The 23,218-nt window shown below is 57.4% G+C and overlaps 8 protein-coding genes across 8 annotated transcripts; 2 read left to right on the top strand and 6 right to left on the bottom strand.

The window, feature by feature from the left end:
* Positions 1–317: 317 nt before the first annotated feature.
* On the bottom strand, positions 318–1,477 carry C8Q71DRAFT_281379 (uncharacterized protein). Its single transcript, XM_047917500.1, has 4 exons — positions 1,436–1,477; positions 1,245–1,343; positions 937–1,186; positions 318–863 (listed from the first exon to the last, which is right to left on the bottom strand). The coding sequence occupies exons 2-4, from the start codon at positions 1,337–1,339 to the stop codon at positions 420–422; spliced, it is 789 nt and encodes a 262-aa protein (XP_047775137.1). The 5' UTR covers positions 1,340–1,343; positions 1,436–1,477; the 3' UTR covers positions 318–419.
* Positions 1,478–3,219: 1,742 nt separating this feature from the next.
* Positions 3,220–4,415, top strand: C8Q71DRAFT_714639 (uncharacterized protein; the record flags this gene model as incomplete). Its single annotated transcript, XM_047920984.1, has 2 exons — positions 3,220–3,383; positions 3,431–4,415. 2 exons carry the CDS (start codon positions 3,220–3,222, stop codon positions 4,413–4,415), a joined length of 1,149 nt encoding a protein of 382 aa, XP_047775136.1.
* A 2,767-nt stretch (positions 4,416–7,182) lies between these two features.
* Positions 7,183–9,280, top strand: C8Q71DRAFT_714594 (OPT oligopeptide transporter protein-domain-containing protein; the record flags this gene model as incomplete). The annotated part of the gene is made up of 5 exons (XM_047920981.1): positions 7,183–7,302; positions 7,357–7,448; positions 7,506–7,824; positions 7,875–8,510; positions 8,567–9,280. The coding sequence occupies 5 exons, from the start codon at positions 7,183–7,185 to the stop codon at positions 9,278–9,280; spliced, it is 1,881 nt and encodes a 626-aa protein (XP_047775135.1).
* A 660-nt stretch (positions 9,281–9,940) lies between these two features.
* On the bottom strand, positions 9,941–12,071 carry C8Q71DRAFT_281221 (MFS general substrate transporter). The gene is made up of 11 exons (XM_047917499.1): positions 12,062–12,071; positions 11,698–12,005; positions 11,524–11,641; positions 11,368–11,468; positions 11,149–11,315; positions 10,858–11,086; positions 10,772–10,806; positions 10,657–10,718; positions 10,410–10,602; positions 10,284–10,341; positions 9,941–10,201 (listed from the first exon to the last, which is right to left on the bottom strand). The coding sequence occupies exons 2-11, from the start codon at positions 11,853–11,855 to the stop codon at positions 10,054–10,056; spliced, it is 1,269 nt and encodes a 422-aa protein (XP_047775134.1). The 5' UTR covers positions 11,856–12,005; positions 12,062–12,071; the 3' UTR covers positions 9,941–10,053.
* A 1,158-nt stretch (positions 12,072–13,229) lies between these two features.
* Positions 13,230–16,858, bottom strand: C8Q71DRAFT_281135 (uncharacterized protein). The gene is made up of 8 exons (XM_047917498.1): positions 16,848–16,858; positions 16,695–16,767; positions 16,570–16,643; positions 16,450–16,508; positions 16,299–16,388; positions 16,210–16,239; positions 16,043–16,150; positions 13,230–15,988 (listed from the first exon to the last, which is right to left on the bottom strand). The coding sequence occupies exons 4-8, from the start codon at positions 16,495–16,497 to the stop codon at positions 13,316–13,318; spliced, it is 2,949 nt and encodes a 982-aa protein (XP_047775133.1). The 5' UTR covers positions 16,498–16,508; positions 16,570–16,643; positions 16,695–16,767; positions 16,848–16,858; the 3' UTR covers positions 13,230–13,315.
* Positions 16,850–17,593, bottom strand: C8Q71DRAFT_280933 (uncharacterized protein). Its single transcript, XM_047917496.1, has one exon. The coding sequence runs from the start codon at positions 17,422–17,424 to the stop codon at positions 17,011–17,013; it is 414 nt and encodes a 137-aa protein (XP_047775132.1). The 5' UTR covers positions 17,425–17,593; the 3' UTR covers positions 16,850–17,010.
* A 1-nt stretch (position 17,594) lies between these two features.
* C8Q71DRAFT_281061 (uncharacterized protein) lies at positions 17,595–19,205 on the bottom strand. The gene is made up of 2 exons (XM_047917497.1): positions 18,868–19,205; positions 17,595–18,810 (listed from the first exon to the last, which is right to left on the bottom strand). Exons 1-2 carry the CDS (start codon positions 18,886–18,888, stop codon positions 17,728–17,730), a joined length of 1,104 nt encoding a protein of 367 aa, XP_047775131.1. The 5' UTR covers positions 18,889–19,205; the 3' UTR covers positions 17,595–17,727.
* Positions 19,206–20,933: 1,728 nt separating this feature from the next.
* Positions 20,934–22,942, bottom strand: C8Q71DRAFT_714645 (amidase signature enzyme; the record flags this gene model as incomplete). The annotated part of the gene is made up of 7 exons (XM_047920986.1): positions 20,934–21,197; positions 21,262–21,617; positions 21,679–21,740; positions 21,794–21,881; positions 21,935–22,200; positions 22,251–22,853; positions 22,911–22,942. 7 exons carry the CDS (start codon positions 22,940–22,942, stop codon positions 20,934–20,936), a joined length of 1,671 nt encoding a protein of 556 aa, XP_047775130.1.
* Positions 22,943–23,218: the final 276 nt, after the last annotated feature.

Raw genomic sequence — 23,218 nt, 5'->3', positions numbered from 1 at the left:
TGCTCTGCCTCAATCAACCGTTACGAGCTCGTTACTACTTTGTGACTTAGCCGTGACTGACTGTGACCCGGGCACTTCGTGGGACGATCACGAGCAGGCGATGGATGTCTTGGGGTGGGAACACCATCCATTCTCACGGCGGATATCTGTGGATACACCCATCCAAGGCAGGCCCTGTGCCACCGAAAGGCCGTGATGTAAGTAAATTATTCTGAGACTCGAGACCACAATTATTGCCATGGTTAGAAGCCCGCGAGAAAAAGGCTAGGGTTAGCAGCCACCCGCCGCTAACCCTAGTGCGGTGGCTGCGTGGCAGCCGTGGCTGAGCCGCCCGGGTACGTCCCGTGACGTTGCCCTTGCCCGTACCCTTACCCGTTCAGTCTGAGCGGGCCTATTGTCTGATCAACGGTCATCTCATCTCACCGACTGCAGTCGGACCAGGGCTCGACGACGTCCAGCAGCTTCTTCCACCGCCCCCCGTGCCAGCCCTCCACCGCCCGCCACTCCGCGCTCTCTCGCCCCGCCACGATCCGCATCCAGACCAGCCACCCCGCCACGCTCAGATCCGCATGCGTCAGCTTCCCCTCGCCGATCAAGGTCGCCCGCGCGTCGCCCGCGTCCAGCCCGTCGCCCGCTGCGTCGAGCCACCCCGCGGCGACGCCGAACGCGCGCTCGATCGCGGCCCACTGCTGCGCGTGCGCGGGCGGGGGGCAGATCTCCTCCAGCGCGGCGCGGAACATGTGCTCGCGGGTGCGCCGGAAGTAGGGCTGGGAGGCGGGCTGGAGGAGGGGGTGCGTGCGCGGGAGGAAGAGGGGGAGGATCGGGGGCTGGACCGTCGTCGCGAAGGCGTGTTGGAAGGCGGCCTGGCAGGGTGCGGGCGCGCGTGCGTGTCAGCTGTATGCGTGCAGGATGAGCGGTGGACGAGCGAGTGCGCACCTGGAATGGGCGCAAGGGTTTTGGGGACAGCGCGGGGGTGTCGGGGTACGTGTCGTCGAGGTACGCGGCGATGCGGGCGCTCTCGGCGACGAAGCGCTGCGTGCGCGGGTCGAATATCGCGGGGAGCGTGTAGGGCGTGGGCGTGCCCGGCTCGGTCGGCGCGTGGCCGAAGGACTGGAGGAGCGCCGCGATGTCGGGGTACTCGACCCATACCGTGTGGTACGGGAGCCGCTTGAGGTTCAGCGCGTACCTGGGGGTCATGCACTGTACTGTGAGCGGCGTTGTGGGGGAGACGGGGAGGCGCTGACCGGGTCTTCCAGGTGTTGGGCGACCAGGCGGTGCTGGGCGTGCTGCTGGGGATGTCGTAGAAGAGGATGACGTCCGTGTCTGGGAGCGTAGCCATATGACTTGTTGATGTGGACGAGGATGTCGGGGTGGGTTGTATGAGTGAGGTTGCTGGATCAGGAGTCCTCTGTGTAGGTCCTTGCGTGGATCTCACCTTGCGAAGCGCTAGACGATGGCGGACGTTGAGCGATGATCAGCTCGCAGCGCACCCACACTGCGTTCTTGTATTGGATCCACTCCAGCTCCCTCGGCCCCAGCTCGGCCTCCCGGTCGCCCCTAGTCCTAGTCCCTGTCCGTCATCTGACCTTCCCTGGGAATACGCCAGGGAGCGTGGAGGCCTTCCGCCGGCTCGCCGAGGATTTCGTGAGTCTCCGATGGATGGTACCCGGCGGCCCGACCAGCAGTGTGCGTGCGTACTCAGACTGTATGCGCGGTGCGTGCGTGCGACGGTAGAGTCGCGCTAGGGTGCTGGCTGGGTGTTACAATCGATGGGAAAGAACGGCTGAGCGAGAGCGCGGTCATACAGATCGCTGGATGAAGTTGACTGACGGCCGCGTGCATGCTATAAGTATCCGTGCTGTGTTGGGTTCCGAGGAGGGATCTGCTCGATGGCTGTGAGTGTAAGTATTGACTTGCGATGGGTGTCCGCGGACAAAGAGAGGGGCGGCCTCCGCATAGCTCGTGGATGGCCGTCCTCGCCGTCAGTGTGGTTTATGCACGAGAGGAGCAACATTACAGGTCGTGGGGTTAGGAGTCACAATTGAAGACCACGCTGAGGAAGGGGTTTGGACAAATGTACTATACCCGATCTCCTTCGATGCTCACTGCTCAGTACGGGCTCCGCGGAGACCTTCCGGAGGTGTAAAGCGATAGTCAGCTCATTGCTCGAGGCGTCACTGCAGATAATCGGGGATGCGTAGCGTTTGAGTGGGGAATTGGAGGTCTCTGTAACCCAGCTGTGTTAGGTCATGTTGCTGACGAACGGAGGACACAAGTCGTTGTCGTTGAATCCGGGCAATCGCAAGTGACTGTAACCCACCGACGATGCGAGAATGAGCTCAGTGGTTCAAGGTGTGATAAGATGACGGTCACCGTGGTCGTTGAAACGGCTCCCCTGAACCGTCATGGAGGCGATGTCTGCAAACAACTCTGCAAGATGCATATGCTACCAATTCCGACTCATCTGATCGACAAACATGTCCTCTGCAGCCTGACAGGCCATCTGCATCTGCTCGGAGATGAACACAATCAATGCGCATCTCATGAATTGAGGGAGGATCGCGTTGTCGAGAGCTAACTTGGAGCGAACATATGTCAGTAATTGCCCTTCCTACAGAGTATAGCCGCTCACCTGGACGTTCAAGGCTTCGTGATTCACGGTACTACGGACCTAATCTGGTCTTCTCAGTCGGTTTCGCAGCCCGGAGTCAACTAAGTAATACTGATGGAAGATTCTGGGGTATTGAGAAGGCGTATCTAACCTTGTCATCCCCCTGTCAACATTGACGGTTGCACACAGAACCTGATCGTCGCATTATTGTACAGGGACTGGCTGTATTGCGATCATGAGGAGATGGAGGCGACGGCGATACACAACAGAGCCGCCAGCTCAAGTTACAGGTGAATCATGACAGGGGTGGTGCATCGCTTGAAGAGTGTGTAGGATGTGCACGGATAGTTTCGAGGAGAATGGAGGAGGTGGTGGCGCGACATATCATTACTTACTATAATTTCTGCCCACAGCATTGTGTCTGAGTGTATTCGGGTTAGTGACGGGATAGGCTTGTGCGTGGAAAAGGGTCGGTGACGGCCGGTTGGACCGAGCCGGGCGCCCCCAGCTCCTCGACCTCCACCGCCGTCATGTCCTCCTCCATCCCCGACCCGTCCTCCCTCCCCCGCTCCCCCGCAAAGCAAGACTCAACCCCCGCAGACTTCGCAATGTCCAGCAGCCTGTCACCCACCGACCTGCGACACATCACATCCAGCTCAAATCTCGCCAGCCCGCGCGAGCGCAAGGTCTCGAACCGGAATTCGCAACATCTCCGCACACACCGCGTCGGCTCCCGCTCGCCTGCGTCCATTCCCTCGTCGCCAACCTCCGTGTATGTACTCCAGTTCGATGCTACTGGCGACGCTGACAATCGTCCAGACACTCCTCATCCTCCGCCATCTTTGAGCGCGACATCGAGCCAATCACACCCGCCGCCCTCTCGCCCACCGCCGACCCGCACCGCGTCTCGCGCGGCAGGTACACCGAGCAGCTCGAGCAGTCTGTGCCGTCGGTCCTCGACAGCGCTGCGGCCATCCTCGCTGCGCCCGATTCCCAGTACGACGACTTTGATGCCGTCTCCATCATCACCCCCGCCCCGCCCGACAGCGGCTACCGCAGTGGGCTCGCCAGTCCAAGCAGCCGCCTGAGCAGCCGTAGTCCGAGCCCGACGGGCATCAGTCCTGGCAGGCGCACCAGCTTGCTGTTCAGCACGAGCCCGACGTACACCACCAGTCCGCTTCAGCAGGGCAGCCTGTCGTCGCGCCCGATTATCCAGACGCAGGCGCAGAGCTCCGCCCCGATCGCGCCTCTGCCAACCGTGCCCGCAACCCCGACGTCTGCATACTACTCTGCCGCCGCGTCTGTCATGCCCTCAGAGGCAAATTCAGAGGCATCGTCGCCGACGACCGCGACGCACCACGCGCACCCTCTGCACTCGCTTCCTACCTCTCCTGCACCGACCTCACCCGCCGCACCCCAGCCAACGACCATCACCATCCCTGCCCCGCTCGTCTCGCACCCGCCGTCGCCCAAGGCGGCAGCCAAGCGCCTGTCTTTCCTCTCCTACATGGATCTCCTCTCCTCTACACCCTCCGCCACTGTCCCGCTGTCCTCCGTCCTCACGAACGAGCCTCCGCACCTGCCCAGCGTCATCGGCCTCCCGCAGGCGCTGTACGCCGCGAGCTCCAGTGCGGGCAGCGTGCACGCTGCTAGCGTCATGGAGCGAGACACCGCGAGCCAGATCGTGGACGACGTCGGCGGGGAGTGGGAGCGCGAGGGGCTGGGGAGGGGGCTCGAGGAGCGGCTCGAGGCGCTGAACGCGAGTACGCCGCCGGTCATGCCCGTGGTATCGGGGCGGGCGTGATGCCTTGGCTGGACGCTTACGACTTGCGACGCCGGTGATGTTCATGCTTTCGATCTTGGTCTTGGTGTATAACGCAACGCGGTCTGACGCGCGGACAGACGCTCCTTTCACGCCCTACTGTATGCCCCCATCCTAATCACCCTATGCGCCCCTGGGCCCCTTGTCCGGTCTGTCCTCTCTTGGCTCGCTCGTCCCGTCTCTCGTCTCGCTTCGGTTCGGTGTACTATGTGTGCGAAGGGTTGACAGTTCGTGTCTTGCACCCCTCCCGTCCCCCATCCCTTCGTTTTCTCCCACTAATTCGCGCCCGCGGGCGTACGACTGACGACTCTCACTCGGTGTGCGTCTTACCTTCTCGGCCCGGAACCCAGAACTGATGTTCAGAATCAGATTACTACTACTGGTATACCCTCCCATAGCCATATGCGTGTAATCCTCCATAGCCCATCGACACTAGTGCAAATCATATCAAAGTCATCTGCTTGGGGATCGGCGAATTAAGAGCGGTCGGTCTGGTAAACGCGTTTCCCTCTCATCTCTGTCCTTCCGCGGTACCTCCGCACGGCCGGCCTACGCGGTGAACTCACATGGCTAAGCCGCCTATCTCGAATCGACCTCGCCATCCCTTCTCCGCGCGGTCCTGAGTTTCGGTACCGACGAGCAGCGAGGGAGCTGCGCGAGGTCAAGGGTGAAGTCGAGAGCAGTATATCTGAGCAAAGTCGAGAGATGGAGTCGAGTGAGTGAGTACCAGACGGGTACCTGGCTGCGAAGTAACTTCCATGGTACGCGCCGCCCTTCCTCGCCGCTTGCATCTTCCCTTTGACAACGGACTTTTACAGCATCTAACACCATGCATGTCCCAGCGGAAGTCGTTGCGTTCCATCCCGTATGCCGCGCCTTCAGAACATCGCGCGATCTCAAGGCTCCTCCTCCTCCTCCAATCTGATAAAGCGCACACTGATTGGACTGGCATGGACTGGCAAGTAATATGCGGTCTGGCGACTGCTGGCTTGCTATGCGCACAAAACGCAGCAGCTGCAGGGTCGATTTCAGCTGACCTGGATGCGCGCCGTCACGGTCGGGATGCCGTTCATCGGATTCGTCTCGAGTTTGATTGGTACGCAGTGCTTCTGCACTCGATCTCCTGCTCATATGAGAGGCTGTGTAGGATGTCCGATACAAGACGGAGTGTACAATGAGGTTCCAGCCCCACCTCGACACGTCTCTTGCGCTGCAGCTTCTTAGAGAGCCCAGCAAGTGAGACACGACCTCAAGCTCCCTGCCGCGTCATTTGCATGCGAGTGCATGATAGACGAGTGCACAAGATGCTTCGCGTACCTGGATTCCTCAGCAGCACCGCGGTCGTTGGCGCAGATGCAGGGAGGTTGCTTATCCGCCGTACAATGCCGCCGTGCAAGGAGAGAGGCCCCGTCGTTCTGAAGGTGATAGCGCAGGCCGCGGCGGCGGTTAGTAGCCTCGATCATCTGACAGCGCTCGATCAATCGTGATCTCATTCAATCGCCCGGGATGTGGGTGCGGAGCCGAATCACTTTCGAGCTGTAAACAGGATGTACTTAATAACGGTGCGGACAGCATCAACTCGACATACTTACTTGGGTCGTCGACGTCAGCTGTGCTTCTTCAGAGAGCCTCTAACTTTGATCCCATGAGCACCTTCACGATAAACACCCTGGCTCCCTCTGAGAAAGTCGAAACTGGCGGGAAGGCAGCCGTCCGACGATTCGCCGTCTTGCCCAAGCAGTTGCGTGGGTGACGAAATGATAGCTGCGATACCGTGCAGCAGACGCGGAGAGTGAGAGTCTGCCTGGGGCGCCCGGTGAGCGTTATGGTACCATGGACAAGTACTTACTCAAATAATTTATAGTGAACAGTCCTGCCTAGCCACGAGGTTCGAAGAAGGCGTCAGGAAGCGTGCTCTTGCGCATAATCCGACGGTGAGATCGACTAACCGATCTTGCTAAGCGCGGGCTTGCGGCATCAAGGCGGCTCCTGCAACCTGCTTCTCTCAGTCTTCCTCCACATGCATTCCCGCAACGGCACACGAGCCTCTCCAACGCGAGCTCTGCCCGGAGGAGCACCCGCAGGGGACACAAGATAGGGCCCACAATCAACCAGATGCCTCAGCTCCATGCCGTGAGTCCGGAAACCCTGGAGCTTCCCGCAATCCTTACGCTAATCCTGTAGAGCCAGATACTCAGCACGGCCTGGGCTCTTCGGACACGGTCGTTGATATGCTAACTTGGGCACTGCACTGGCGCGCGAACGTTGTGCTCTCTTATCGCTCAGGACCCTTCTGCCGCTCTATAAAGGCGGTCATGCCAGCTTCTCCCTAGCGCTCGCCTCCGTCGCTCCAACATGGCCTTCAACGGGCTCGCGAACGTCGACGGCCTCGTCGACGCGGAGAAGGTCATCCCGCCGGCCACCGTCATGGAGCACATCCGCAAGGAAGACTCGTCCTTCGACGAGAAGAAGCGCTTCAACGAGGACGTCGTCGACGTCCCCAGCGTCGACTACGAGGATGACAACGACATGGTCCTCGACTTTGGCACCGACGACCCTTTCCCGATGGACCCCGATGCCCCCGTCGAGCAGCAGTTCACGTTCCGCGCCGTCTTCGTTGGGTGTGCCCTGGGTGCAGTCATCTCTGCGAGCAAGTGCGTGTCCACCTCTCGTATTGCGTACTGGTCTCTGACTGCTCGCGTGCAGCGTGTATCTCGGTCTCAAGACCGGCTGGACGTTCGGCGCGTCCATGTTCGGGTCCATCTTTGGCTTCGCAATCCTCAAGCCGCTTTCCAAGGCGCTGCCAGACCGCTTCGGTGGAGGATACTTCGGACCCAAGGAGAACGTCTGCTGCCAGAGCGCCGCGACGGTCCGTCCCTCGTCTTCCTATTCCATGTACAATCCTTGACGACGCACTACGCAGGCTGCGGGCTCACTCGGTCTCTTGTTCACCTCCGGTTTCCCCGCCGCGTACCAGCTCGGCCTCCTCGGTGCAGACCCTTCCGCGGATTTCGGGTGCGTGAACCAAACGTTCCACATGATATAGCCAGGCTCACGACGCGGGTCCGTAAGCCGTCTCATCACGTTCACGATCTGCTGCGCCTACGTCGGCATCTTCTTCACCATGCCTCTCCGGCGTCTGTACATCCTCAAGCTCAAACTGACTTTCCCGAGCTCCGTCGCGACCGCATACACGATCCGCTCGCTGCACGTCGGGCGCAACGCCGCAGCGGTTGCGCGCAAGAAGACGTGGGCCCTCGTCATCTCCTTCCTCATCTCCATTTGCTGGAGGGTGACGAGCGAGTATGCGCCCGGCATTATGTGGGACTGGCACTGGAGCTGGTGGTTCTACCGCGCCGGCTGGGAATGGATCATCTGCGCGGAGTCTTGGGTATGTTTCATCGCTTTATCTTCTAGCTAACACTGACATCCGCGATGCAGGGCTGGGTCTGGGAGTGGACCCCTGCCTTCATCGGGTGCGGGCTGCTGGTCCCCATGAACAGCTCAGGTTCCTTCGTGGGCGGCGCGGTCCTCGCATGGGCGATCATCGGTCCTGCACTCGTGGCGACGAACCGCGCGTTCGGCGAGCCCATGTCGCCCCTCTACCCGGGCTACCTCGACTACTCCAACATGGACCTCCCCGACCCCGTCCACCGTCCCTCGCCTGAGTACTGGATGATCTGGCCGGGATGCATGCTCCTGCTCACCTCCAGCGTCGCCGAGATCGCCGCGAACTACAAGACGATCGTCACCGCGTTCAGCGTGCTCCTCGAGCCCGCGGTCGCGAAGGCGCGCCGGGTCGCAAACCTCCGCGAGAAGAACGTGCACTTTGAGAAGGAGGACGGCTTCTACGACCCCGTCCCGCCGGAGGAGCAGACGCCGTGGTGGATGTGGATGGGCGGCCTCGTCCTCAGCTCGATCCTCACGATGCTCGTCATGAAGTACCAGTTCGACCAGAACCCGGGCATCACCCTCCTCTCGATCATCTTTGCGTTCGTCTTCTCGCTCGTCGGCGCAGAGTGCGTGGGGCGCGTGTCCGTGAACCCTGTTACCACTCTCGGAAACTTCTCGCAGTTGGTGCGTGTATCCTTCGTCGAGATTGGCGCAATGATTGACGTGAAGCTTCTGTGCAGATCTTCGGCGGCATCTCGAAGGGCTCCGGGCTCCCCCCGCAGCGGAACGAGCTCAACAACGGGCTCACGGGCATGATCACGCTCGCCGCAGCCGAGCAATGCTCCGACATGCTCGGCGACCTCAAAGCGACGCACCTCCTCGGCGCGTCCCCGCGCGTGCAGCTCTACGCGCAGTGCTTCGGCGCGCTTGTCTCCATCTTCCTCAGCACTGCGATGTACGTCGTGTTCAGCAAGGCGTACCCGTGCATCAACACGCTCTCCTCGTCCGCGTGCGAGTTCGCCGTGCCCGACGTGAAGAGCTGGCGCGCGGTCTCGATCGCCGTGTCCGGTTCGTCGTTACCCATCCCGACGTCCTCCGGCATCGTCGCGCTTTGCTTCATGGGGATCGTCCTCCTGAGCACGTTCGTCAAGTACCGGTACGTCCCCGTGGACAAGCAGCACTGGGTCCCGAACTGGAACGCGGTGGGGATCGCGTTTGTGCTCGGGCCGACGAACACGTACCCCGTCGCGATGATGTTCGGGAGCGTGGTCGCGTTCGTGTGGCGGCGCCGCTGGCCGAACGCGTGGTTCCTCCTGGGCTACGCTATTGCGGCGGGCATGATCGCGGGCGAGGGCCTCGGCGGGATCGTGAATGCGGTGTTGCAGATCGGGAAGGTGAGCGGGAACTTGTACGGCACCGCCGTGGGGTGTCCCATGAATGCGTATTGTGGATGAGGCGCGTCGATGCCTTCTATAGAACTTCTTGTGGATCCGATTGACGAGTCATTACGTAGTATACGATGTACAGTGTATCATTATAGACGGATTACCTGCTTGAGCATGGCGAATTGTACTTCATGTTCACGGTATGCATGACGCTTGGAATTGTGATTGAACGAGTTGAATCCCAGCTTATACACATTCGCGCGCGAGGACTGCCTATTGCGTCGACGCTTCTCCGTCCTTATGCAACACAATGTCACGCAGCTACATAGGTGTGATCCACAGGTCCTTCATGTTCGCAGCACCGACACATGACACAGCAGTCGTAAGACTCAGAGGATAGCTCTTACCATGCAGACTTTTATTCGAGAGATACGGAGATTGATAGTTCATGATCTCAACTCTGCGCTACTCCAGTGGTAACGGAGATCAACCCATGGGCGTAATGCCACAAAGTCGCCGACTCCTTGCGGCTGGCATAATTGCTTATAATTCGATCGATCGCGACAACGTTATGTCTGCTGAACATTTTTGGAACGGTACCAGATGGTACGTCTAGTACGAGGTTGAACAGCACGGCAATCCAGAAAGCCGACCCACTCGGAGACGCTTAGACGGTACAGCCCTTCTACATATCGACGCTCATCGAGCATAGATCATTTCTCTGGGCACCATCGAGCTCAGGTCAACTGAGTTCCCCGTCGCTTGACTGTCAGTTGCCTTGCAGGGACCAACAAGGATGCACCGACGAGCATCACGATCTACGCGGATCGTCAATCAATCTGTCAAACAACGAGAACACGACGACTTACCCCACTGAACAGGATCGCTTGATACCAGTCTGTGTTGTCGGATCCGAGGAGCGCGCCATCAATGGGCGTTCCCACCAGAATCGGGAACGAAGTTGCAAGGAACAGCATTCCGATGCGAAGTCTAGAATTGGTTGCGCAGATATAGCAGGTGTCGATCATTGGTGAGTGCCGACGGTTCAGATACTGTGTAGGAGAAAGCTTACCCTGTCTCGTCTTCAGTCTGTGCGAGAATTCCCATAGCAGGCGGAATGAGTGCGTTGGCTACATTCACCCGAGCGAAGGTTGTGAGGAACATGTCGAGACTCGCATGCATTGACTAAAAGACGTACCTGATCCAGTGGCGAAACCGTACAAGAAGCTGAAAATGATGACGGCCGGTACGTTCGTGACGCCGAACATGGCAAACAAGAGGATTCCGCATGAGTAGAAGATCGGGATGAGCAGGTTATATGGCCCGATGTAGTCAGCGATGAAGTTGGGAATAACTCGGCCACAGACGGATCCCGCGTTGAGGATAGATATCTGTGTTATGAAGATAAACAAGCGAGTAATCATCACGAAGAGTACACAACGTACGGTGTAGAAAGCAAGATTCACAGACATCCCATGAAGGCGTACCCAGAGCTGGAGGTAGAAGTCTTGTACAGTGTCAGCAAATGGTCCCGTATGATATCACGGCATGTATACGTACAAGGGAAGTACATCCCGAAGAAGAATATGACCGTACTTCATGATTGTCAGGAAGCTGAGAAGCGTCCGGGAATGGAATAGACATACGCGATGACGGTAAGCATGTATGGCGGATCGACCATGACACTCTTCATAGACACTTGCGGTCCAGACTTGTCCTTCGTACCGGGGAGACGTGTCCTCATGATACAATTGGCGATCGTCAAAAGGATGAGCATGAGGAAGGCAACCGCGCGCGTTCCCCATGCGAACCCGGCCGGGCCACTGAAAAGCCTGTTGAGCATGATTGGCATAACGACACCACCACACGACGAGCCTGGTAGGCAGATGGGTCATGCGTGTTGAGATTGCGAATGTCAGTCAAGTGGTGAGACGGACCTGCTTGGACAAGGCCCAGGGCGAGAGCGCGATGTCTTCGCCAATAGTGCGATTGCAGGCAGAGCGCGGGCGTCGTGGTCAAGCCGCAACCGATACCCATGAGGAGACCCTGCGTGATAACGAGCCCGTAGTACTTGCTCGGATCGCAAATCGACAGCATGAACACGCTGCAGCTCACTTGTCAGTATATCTACCGATGTGTGTAGTGCGAATGCTTACGATAGGAGGATGAGGAATGAACCGACAAGGAACTCGTGTCGGAAGTATCCCTGATCGAACCATCTTCCCGACCAAAGACCCATTCCAAAGAGTAGAAAAAGCTGCAGGACGACGAGTCAATTACATGATGCTCGAACATACGAAGAAGATGCGCACTTGCAAGGAGCCAATCCAGCTGATGTCGGATGAGGTTCCCGCACCCGCTTGAACGAAGTAATCTTGAAAGACACCGAACGAAGTGGAAAAGCCGAAGGTACAGAACGTAGTGCACCATCTGTGAGCAAAACAAGTGAACATTGAATATGAGCGCAATTGACTTGCTGAGCCTACCCTCCTAGGACGGCCATCCATGCCCACAGACCGCCATCGGGGACGGGCCCTAGCTCGTCAGAGGAGAACGTCGACTCGACCACGTCAACAGCTCCCTTTTCATCGACTTCTGGTGTCGCTGGGGTCTCAATGACAGACTCCTCTTGCTTGACCGACATCCTATATTTTGCTGTGTACGGTCACCTTCAGTGATAAGCTACGGGTGAGCTGCCCAAGGCGGAATATGCCTATGATGGACTTGCTTGATTGCGGTCCGGATGTGAGACAAGACCCAGGTCTGGTATATGACCGCGCCCGGAGACAGTACACTACGGTGTCGACGCGTCACCTCGAGCTCCTTCGCTTCTGAGAGATTGAAGCTCACTGGCTTTCCAGTCTATCCCGTACCGACGGGGACCCGTTTCTCTTCCTCCCGGAGGTCATCTGGCGTGGAGTTGAAGGTCCACCAGTCATCTGACCATGTATTGCATTCAACGTCCTGGTGAGAACGGGGGCTAAGTATGAGCGTACACCGCGTTCTATGGGGCCGCTGTGTTCAGCAGATGCGCTTCGCAAGCGCAGTCGGTCCGCGATTACGCACCGGGTGACGCTTCTCCGTTAGCCTGAGGGTGTGGACTCGACGAGCTGACTGCGCTTCCTTTGCCTAAGGGAGTTTTGAGAAGCGCAAGGGGAGTTTGTGAAGGTTGTACCGAGGAGTTCGTACTACAGCGCGGCCTTCTATCTTGTAGAACCGACGTTGGATAGACATGCCCCTGGGCGGTGTGCCAGTATGACCATTCTTTCGCAGACTGCCAACGGCGGGTGCAGCGTGGTTCGAGACCATCACGTACTGCACTGGCACTATCTCTACGACTCGTTTACGGAAACAGTACCGAGTAGTCATACCAAAAGCTGGTTGCAAGCTGGGAAGACTCTGTTCGAATAGCCTTCATGTTCCAGTCAGAAACGTGCATCTGTGAGTGATTGACTCGGAGTGACATATGTAATGACGCTAGCAAGGTGTAGTGAGTATTCTCGACAAGAGAGCAATGGACGTAGACGTACATAGACGGGCAGTCGAGGACATCCCAACGAACAGATCGAATCTCCAACAGCTCAAGATCACAACGTTTCAACGACGCTGGCGGGTGGTCACTGGTATCCCACAGAGTACAACTGAAAAGTTCACCGGGACAGACTTCATGATAGAGCAGAAATGAACACACTGTGGAGACTATGCAAGTTTTCAAGACGCCCTCCCGTGACGCAGTAGTCTGAACGAGTGCCCGAGGGTCAGGTTCACTGGCAAATAGAACTCAAGGGCAGTAGCGACGACGAATCGCAAGTCAGAGGAACGCTGACATAATGGGCGCTTACGGCGCTACCATCTTCGCCGCTGGACCCAGTGTGGGTATGTAACGCATACTCGACGATCGTTCCTGTATGTACTTTACACCTAGTCACGTAATCCAATGAAGGAAAGGTTAGAAACGTTTCATAGAAAAACATAGTTGTCGCAGTGCTGCTCATTCTATTAGGCGTCGACAGCGAGCGTGCTCGAGCTCATTCCTGTCCAGACTCCGGGCGTGGGGCCCGGTACAATCTATCTACAGTAAGTACATCCTAATTAATAGTCTCATTATTTCAATCTGATACCCGCTTTTGTAGCATCCACCCTCGGGCGCGTTGCCCTCCTCGTGCGGGGCATCTGTCTCGGGGGCGTGATTCGCGGTCTCTCCAACCCTCCATTCCCATTGAGCGTGTCGATCGCCTCGCGAGCCTCAACGCCACAGCGTTTTTCGACCAGCAAGTCGAGTAGCTCCGGCATGTCTAATTTCGGAGTTCTCAAGTACGCCAGGATTTCCGCGCGAAACCTCGAGTGGCTCGAGATGTACCGCAGGTCCGCCATCATCGCAAGCACCTTCTTGACCGACTCCGGCGGCTCGAATACTGCAGACGCGTTCCGAAGCGCTTCAACAATCTGCTCAGCGGCATCCCTAGCTGAGTATTTGTCGAAGATAAACTCGTCCGCAGGCGGTACGATCGGCGTCTCCACGCCGCAATTGAGGATGGTGAACCGGCAGGCAGCACCGTACGCAACACGGTGCACTGCAATCTGGTCTTGGGAGGCATTGTCGACGTTGCACATGAACTGCAGAATCTCGAGCGTCGTGCGAGTAATCTGCTCCCGGTCAATTTTCAGGGTACCCAGGTCGGCAGGACAGTAGTAGCCAAGGAATCCAGAAATGCGAACGACGCGCTGGAGAAGACGCAGTGAGTCGTGCAGGGAGAACGAGCCATGCTGCCAGCTCGCGGTGGGACTCTGCTCGGTGGGAAAGGTCCAAGATTGTTCGAGCTCGACTCGAAGGTCTTGCAGGAAGGTAGGGTACCGCGCGATGAGTGCCGTGAGGAGTTGAGTGCGGTCGGCATTCTCGCGATCATCGAGGGCGTCCGAGTCAGATGTAGGAGCGGACGCCGGGAGGCGGGCGGAAGAGGTCGAATAGAGAAGCTCTTCAAAGACAGCGAGCACCGCATGGAGCATGACGGCGTCCTGCTTTGCGGGAGCCAGGACATTCCGCTTGAGCGGGTCCAGCAGCTTGTCAGTGGAGCGCACCTGGGTGATCAACAAATGGAAGTCGTTGAACTTCGGGATGAGCCTGCGCTCGGGGATGGAGAGCACGCAAAGGGCCCAGCAGATCTGCCTCACTAACGCGAAGTCGAGCCCGGGGTTGTTTAAGACGAGCGCGGCAAGTGCGTCGAGGGCGCAATGTTTGTGCTCGATGCGGTCGGAGACGACGTCCGTCGGCTTCGTCCACTTCTGTGGGTCAATGACACGCGTGGCGACGTAGATCGCAGTGTTGACGAGCGACATGTTGTCCTCACTGCGATTGAGCTCTGAGTCGTTGTCCTTGCTCTTGAGCTCTGCGTCGTTCAGCTTCTGGAATGCCGACAGACGGCCATAGAACTCCTGCACGGAGGCTTTGACGGGCCCCGCAGACCAATCAAGAGGGAATGCGACGAGCTGCAGCCTGAGTCTGTGTGCAAACAGGATGATGTCATCGGGGTTTTTGCCCTCGCCACTTTCGTCGAGGTTAGAGAGCTTGAGCGTCCGCAGCGCCAGGTCTGCGTTGAGCGACATCGTCTCCTGCGGCCGCTTGTACGTCCGTGGCGGGCCCCACAGTGAAAGGGTCGCCCGCGAGTCGTCCTCAGGCTCGATGACCTCCGTCAGGAGCCGAGCCAGTGCACGCTCGACGAGCGCAAACTCCTTTTGTACGGGCTTTGTGAGCTCAGCGTAGTCGAACTCCTCGAGCCAGCGGAGCCAGAGGGTGAGGAAGCGCACGGTGCCGGCATCGATGAAGAGGTCGCGGTTCGCGATGAGGTGCGGGAAGCGCACGATCGCGTGCGCGAGCAGTTCCGCGTCGTGGTCGTCCAGGCCCGCCTGGAAGGAGGCGACCATCCGCGAGAGGACGCGCGAGTCCATGAGATCCGTGTTTTCGAAGATGTAGTTGACCTCGCGCGACTGCGAGTCGACGAGTGGCGCGGCGTACGCGCGCATGATGTACTCCGTGCGCAAGATCGGCCCCCGCGCGGGGTACGCGAGCGCGGGCGGAATATCGACGCCGCACCAAGAGAACACGCGAAGGATGGTGCGGTAGAACTTGACTAATGGGTATGTGATCTTCCATGAGGTATAAATCGACCGTCGGAGGAACTCCCACGTCCACGTCGTAGGATCGACTGATGTTCTGTACGGACACGTCGACGACAGGTGCGAGAGCACGTAGGTGCCGATGTAAATGGCAACAGTCAGTCCGATGAGGACCGTTGCCACGATCGCGACGGTGGAGTTGGTTGCCCAGAGGAAGTCGATCAGGCCGGCGAAGAACAGCAGGAGCGACATGTGCAGCAGGAGGGGGAGGCACTCCAGCGCGGAACCTAGGCTCCACGCGCGCGTGTTGTCGTAGCGATACTGAAACTGCCGGCCACGGCCTTCAGCCGAGGGGTGGAGGTCGCCGTCAAGGCTCGCCAGCCATTGTCTGGCGAGGATGGTGAGAAAGGCGACGGAGACACTGACTACGAGGCTTGCAAACCAGAAGGTGTTGACGCGAATGGCGTAGGCCTCTGGGACAAATGTGGTGCTGCTGTCCGATACGAGACTTGCTGAGGCCTGGACCGACTGGAGGGTTTGATTTGCGTTCAGGGAGGCGACGACTTGCTGAAGGAGGTTGACCGTGGTAAGACCGGGGTCTGGGCGAAGACTTGGATATGACAGTACTACGAATGCGGTTATGACGGCCGAGAAAAGGGTTGCCTGTCCGGTCAAAGTCAATTCATAACAACGAGTGAGCTAGGTAGGCGTACGCACAAAGAGGAGTAGGGATTTCATTTCCTTGTTCCACTTTTCGATGAAGTCCTCACGCCATTTTGAGGCTTGTTCATTGTACATCTGCCAGACATCGTGACGTATATCGGACTGGAGGATGGAATCAGACTCTCTTGAGGAAAATCTAGGGCGAACCGAAGGGCACTCACGTTAGAAGGTAGGTCATCATCGTCTGGCATCTATGAAACAAAATGCAGATACCGTCAGAAGGAACTGATGTAAGAAGTGAGTGTCATACTTTTGAGAACTGGCGTTCGACGTGAGGCCTATGAACACCAGGAAACTGGGAAGGCAGCGGCGACCATGGGGATCGTCGTGCGGGAAGGCCCTGTGAGATGTTTAATCATAAAGGTCCAGAGGTAGCTTGTGTCAGCGCACTCGCCACGCACCTCCGCGAGAGTATCAGGCGAGCGACGGGGTGCGTAAAAACCTGACATGGCGTTGTCTACTGAAAGCAGGCCTCAGCAACCCTGTTCATCGACATACATCATCCCCGGACACAGACTTACCAGGCAGCAGGGATACCAAATCTTCTCAAAGTACGTACGGGACCGCTGCAGCGTCGCGCCATTGTTAAATATTCCTCAAGTAAACATCAGCGCGTGGGCCACAGGCTTGACAACCACTGACATACCGACAGCCACAACCGCTACAGTCGTGCGAGTGTGGGCCGGGCGTCATCAGCCTCCCATTCAGAAATTAGGTTCCTTGATAATGATGCACGGAAGACTGTCAGCTTTCGGACCTCGAAGCCTGGAACGGTAACGTCGTATGAATACGGACACACCTTAGGCTCCGTCCCTCCATGGAGTACTAATGCTGTATGTGACGGTGGAACATCTATGATGTCGCACTGTGTCGGTAATGTTCGACCACGTCCTACGTGCATTGAAATACTGCCTGCTGTGCTTCACATATCCGATTATTTCAGCGTGCGGACTACGCAGGAATTATGCCACCCGTGAGCCGGCAGTGAGAAGTCTGCACATACGGGCCGGCGAGACAGTTACCATGGTCTGGGACAATCCGCGGGGATAGTCACAATTCAAGGGCACACGGACAAGACCCTGAGGCTCTGAACCCAGCCATAATATAGCCATACCACAGAGCTGATGTTGTATCTCCGAACGCAATCGCGAGTATCCAGTACAAGAAGACCTCCGCGGATACTGGGCTGCGCATGCACCGGTCATCGAATGCAGTGGTTTCCCGAGTGCCTGTTGTAACACACAGAGACAGGAACCACTTGTGCAAAGGAAAGCTGTTGAGAAGGCTGTACGTGTATGTGTTCTGGTAAGCAGTATGAAGAGTCCGAGTCCGAGTCGCCGGATTGCGATGCACGAAGTATAGATCCTGTGAAACATTGACAGCCCACAGTACAGTGTCCCCAGTGTTTGAGTCCATGTAGCCAGCCGCAGTCATGTCCAGGGAATGAGAGTATTGCGAGAGTTGGAACTCATGAGCTAGAGCCTGAGGCTGAAGCTTGCGCCGTACATTGACAACATCGGGAGACGCGGGCGCTCGTAAGATCGCCTTTCGCGCCACATAAGTGGGCGCAGCTATAATGGGGGAATATAATGGAATATAATGGCTTTGTAAGAAATGCTATAGAGCTACACTAGGTCAGATGATCTGTGTGTGATTCTGAACAGACGTATAAAGGGCCGTTAAGCACAGAGTCGGAATGCAGGGCTCGTACATCGGAGCGGAGAGTTACGAGGATTCTTCTGTGGCTGCGGATGTGTGCTTTCCGAGTTCTCGATGTGCTGTAGCCATTGGCTGAGAAATCGTACGGTGCCCGCCGCAATGAAGATGTCCCTATACCGGACAAGAAACGGATATCGGCAGATTTGATCGACCAGCATTTGGGCGTCGTCGGTTGTGATATTGGGGAGGAATGAGTGCACCATCCGCGCCAGTGATCGTGCATCCATTAGTTCTGGGTGCTCTAGGATATAGTTCGCTTCCCGTGAAGCGATGTCGGTGTCAAGCCCCTTGTCGGCGCGTGACATGCGCTCGTTGTGGAGAGCCGCTATGTACTCAGCGAAAGGGACTTTGACTCCGTAAGCACCCGAAACCCGTTGCAGGGTACGATATAGCCACAGCATGGGGTATGCGATCTTCCATGATGTATAGGGCAGTCGTCGAATAAACTCCCAGGTGAAGGTTGTCGGGTCCACCGTTGTACGGTACGGGCACGTCGCCGAGAGATGGGACAGGATATACGTGCCGATGTAGATCGCGACGGTCATACCGACAAATGCCGTTGCCACAATGGCGACGACAGTGTCAGTGGACCAGAGGAAGTCGAGCAAGCCAACGAAGAAGAGCAGCAGCGAGATGTGAAGAAGGTTAGGAAGCCACTCCAAGGCTGTACCGAGCCTCCACTTGCGCACGTTGTCATATCGATACTGGAACTGGCGCCCACGGGCGTCCACAGACGGGTGTAAGTCTCCACCAAGACTAGCCAGCCATTGTTTGGCAAGGATCGTGAGGAATGCCACCGACACGCTGATGATCAGGCTCGCCAACCAGAACGAGTTCACGCGAATAGCGTAGTTCCTGGGCGTGAATGGTGTCGCTCCTGGTTGTAGCGACGTCGCATTGCCGTTCATGGGCGTTGTCTGATTATCCCGCAGCGTAACGAGAATCTCTTGGAGCACTTCGAGAGAGGCCGCATTGTCGTCGGAACGAAGTGTGGGATAGGACAAGACAACGAAGGCAGTTACGACTGCCGAGAACAGGGTCGCCTGTGGTGTTCATGAGTTACTAGTACAGATCACAAGGGTGTAGGCGAGGGCACTGACAAAGAGCAGAAGTGGGTCCATTTCCTTGTTCCATTTCTTGATGAACTTTCGTCGCCATTTCTTTGCCTGCCTGACATAGAGTTTCCAGACGTCTTTGGGCAGATCCGACTGCAGAATCGTAGCTTTGCTTTAGCAGCGTCCGATGACGACTGCCGCACAGAGCAGCATTAAGCCGGTGACTTCGCCATGATGCCTTATAGCAAAGGCTACACGCGTAAGATAATCTAGCGTTAAGATGATAAGAAGTCCGCGATCACTGCGCCACGGATGCACAGTGTGATGTGTAGCTGGATGTCCTGCACCAGAATCTCCTCCCGATGACTGTAGCACGTCGTGATCGCCATTATATAGCTGTTGCTGGGGACGAAGGTCACATTTTGTTATAGATCACGTTCACTTGAGAAAGACCTACAGTATATTCAGTGTTGGTGCTGTTGTCGTAGCATGGAACAAACTGTGTTCAGTTCATTGAATCGCACTCGTGCGAAAACATATCTGAGCTTGTACAGTACCTGACGTTGCGGCTACAACTTCCACGCACGGTGTGACATAGACTCAGACAAGAAGCGCTATTCTTGTTTCAGTATACCGCACCAAGGAATCTACGAAGACCGAACGGAAACACTGACTCAGGACTCAATCGCCCTCCGCCGAGGCCGATTTGTCCGAGGTCCTAACTCCTTTAGAAAATAAAGGAGAGTCAGCGTGCCATGACCCCGCGCACTACATCGCTTACCGGCAGTCTTAGGACCCTCAGCCATGCGAAAACAAGAGCCGAGGAACATGGTATAATTCATCGAGAGGCCGCGGGGGAACACACCGATGTCGTCGGGGAAAGATGTGCATTTTCCATAGAACCTTCCAAACCGGTGAGCGCGAACTCGGGTCTGATGAGTCGCACATGTACTCACCGAGGCATGCGAAGGGGTGCGCCACTAAGCGTTATTCTCGGGGGAAATGCGCCTCACAGAGTTCGCATCAAGTTTGCAAATAGCGCCATGCTCAGCGTGATCCTTGTTTTGGCGCAGGTTCAATCCGGCCTCAGAGCGCGCGGTTTGCGACATACAACGAACTATTCAGCGCTAGAGCACACGCGCTCGGACAATGACTTCAGAAAAGACGGCTTACGAGTACGCCAGCCAGCTAAAACTCATCAATTTTGGTTTCCCTGTGGAATAACACTGGAGACGATACCATCGAAGATTGACTGCGCTGACAAAGACCACGCATCAGCGAAACGTTGACATGGCAAACGTGAGCATACCCGATCTCGCAAAAAGGTAGAGAGCCAGGAATGATTACTGGGTACCCTGAAAGCGTCGACATACCAGAGTCAACCGAGCGAATTTCAAGCTCTCGGGACATGAAAAGATTTTGCGGACACGCTACAGGCCTTCAGACAGGACCCCGCAAAGAATGATACCTATACATAGTGATCGTGCATTAGTCGGATAGTAACTTTAGGGGGGAAAACCGGCTTCAGAGGCACTCTGAACCACACAGTACGGTATTCACGGGAATTTATGCTTCTTAGATTCGCGTCTGCTCGATCAGAGGGGAGAGGGGGATCGCGATTGGTTGAAGCATAGTGCAAAAGCCTTAGCTCGGTTCCAGCAAATTCAATAGAGATAATGCCGCGCGTCGAGACGGGAGCGATCGCACTGATCGGGTGAAGCTGAGACTTGGCTCTGCACGACACGCGCTAGCGCGACCTGGAACATTGATAGGAGTGTTAGGAATAAATTTGACTCAAAGAGCAAAGGATCGTACTTGAGAGGATCCGTTCCCCAATGGTCAGCATGCCAATGTTGGAAGAAGCTTCGATTGCGAACCATATCTTTGCTCACGTACCTCTGCCTAATCTGAAGTAGTCGGAACAGCCTCAACACGTAGCTTCATGGCTCTTCTGGCCAGCAATGCGGTTCAAAACTATACAGCCAACAAAGGGTCATGATCAGCTGATCGAGAACCTATGGTAGAAGCATAGGCAGGGACAGGCTCGTAATGAAGGCATCAATACACCTCTCACGATAGCAGTCATCACTTACATCCATGACGGTGACTCGTCACTTATCAGCGACATTAAGCGGCACGTACGCCTTTCCGTCCTCCTCCAACAGTCCTTGTACGAGCTTCAAGCCCGCAAGGACCTTCTCCTCCTGCAGCCTCCGGCCAACGACCTGCACGCCGACGGGGAGGCCGTGCATCTTGTCCGCGTCGTACATCTTATACTGACCGCGCTCGATCGCGTTTCGGGGCTTAAACGAGCCGAGCGCGTCGCGCGCGCGGTCGACGTGCGTGACAGGGAGCACGCCTGCGGTATAGTCCAGCTGGGCAGGTACTCCGGACATCAGCGAGTGTCCGGGAGCACGAGGCGAGAGGGCAGAAGCGTACCAGATTGAAGAGGAACGAATACCCACACGCCTTCCAGCCCTCCTTCATCCCTCCATGGGGCACTGCGGGCAGCGAGTTCGGCACCGTCACGATGAAGTCCAGCTCCTGTTCGCTCATCCACGCGTGCCAGCGCTCGCGGTACGACTCGCGCTGCGCGATGAGCGTCAGGTATTCGGGCACGGACTTCTCCGACCACGCGTGAACGAGCGAGGCGTAGAGCGGGTCGTGCTGGACATAGCGGAGGTACCACGCGTAAAGCGCTTTGACGAGGCGTGGGGCGCGGAACATAGAGAGGGCGGCGCGCATCGCGGGGTCGTTCGTCTCGCCGGTGCGGATGGGCGTGGTGCAGCGCTTGGCTGTGCGGGTGAACGCGGTGAGCGGGTGAACGTTGCGCACAGCAGAAGAGCAGAGACGTACCGCCATCGGCCATGAGCAGCTGCGAGGCAAGCTGGAGACCTTCGGCTGGGCTTGGTGGATTGCTGCATCGAACCTGAGTTAGTTGACCCGCTTGTCGGAGTCAAGGGAGACGCACACGGTGACCACTTGGTGCCCATGCGCTTCCAATGTCTCCACGACCGTCTGCAGTGCCCGACGACAAGCCGGCGAAGGCGCGACCACACCTGAATCAACACACATTAGTCACCAGCCACACACAAGGCGCACCTCCGCTCACCATCGTCCCACATAACACCCCACTTGAGGCCCTTCTGACTGGAGAGGTCCACCTCGCGCCACGGCAGCGGGAGCACCGCGTTGTCGTACTCCCACGGCTTCATGCTCATCACGGCGCGCCAGAACGTCTCGAGGTCGTCGAGCGTGCGCGCCATCGGGGAGAACGCCACGCCGACGCCCTGCTCGCCGGGGACGCTCGTGTGCGCGTTGCCGGACTTGAGGAAGCGGAAGGAGGACGCTTTGACCGTGTATACCCCAGAGTAGTGGCTGTTCGTCGTCAGTCAGATAACTTCGAAAGACGACAGACGACCACTCACGATGGAACGCGGACCGAGCCCGCTCCGTCCGACCCAACCCCGACCCGCGACCCGCCAAACGCGATCAACGCAGCTTCGCCCCCAGACGACCCGCCGGGCACGTAATCCTTGTTGTGCGGGTTCGTCGTCGCGCCAAACACGTCGTTCGCACACTCGAACGAGAGCATCGTGATCGGGACGTTCGTCTTCACATACGGGACCGCACCCGCATCGCGAAGGAGCTTTGCGAGGGCGGAGTCCTGCTGGGTGATGCCGACCCACGCGGAGTAGCCTATGCACGCGTCGACGCCCGCCACGGAGATCTCGTCCTTGAGGCTGACGGGCATGCCCGCGAGGGGCCCCTGGGTGTTGCAGCCATCCGCGGACGCCTCTGCGGCTTGAATGAAAACCTCGGTGAGGCAGTTGGTCGCGGCATGCGCTTTGAGGGTGGCTTTGCCGTAGGCGACGAGGACATCGCGTGGGTTGAGCGAGCCGGACTGAACGCTGGCGACAAGCTGGGAGATGGGCTGGGCGAGGATGTCTTTGTCAATCGCGCTCAGTGGGGTATGGTAGACGGCGGGTAGGCTCTCGATGCGGGTGCGACGCTCTTCTTGCTTGGCATGGCTGTAAGAACAGAGGCCATCAAGACATGCTCATGACGAGGACGAGCGCACGACTCACCAGGCACGGCGGTGGGCGAGGTATGAGAACATCGCACGCTGTATACGAAGGCGAGAGGGGCCCAGTGTTGAACACTGTCAGCTCGTACTATTGACCATATATGCACTGTAGAACAAGGAACGGCCCCCACGGAGGCCTTCGGATAAGGAAGGCTGGTCATAGGAACATTGTCGAGGCAAGAAGCAGAAGGCCGAACGACGTAGCTGCCACCGCCAAACCTTAACGGGAGTTATTGTGGCTGAGAAGACGATAATCTGTGTTCGACGTACGTACGCGGAACGGAATGCAGAGTCCGGGAAGCACCTACG

Source organism: Rhodofomes roseus (assembly GCF_022264815.1).
Source record: "Rhodofomes roseus strain CIRM-BRFM 1785 chromosome Unknown C8Q71scaffold_23, whole genome shotgun sequence".
Classification (NCBI taxonomy): Eukaryota; Fungi; Basidiomycota; class Agaricomycetes; order Polyporales; family Fomitopsidaceae; genus Rhodofomes; species Rhodofomes roseus.
Note: the sequence above shows the minus strand (reverse complement) of the source record. Positions and strands in the feature narration are given on the sequence as shown.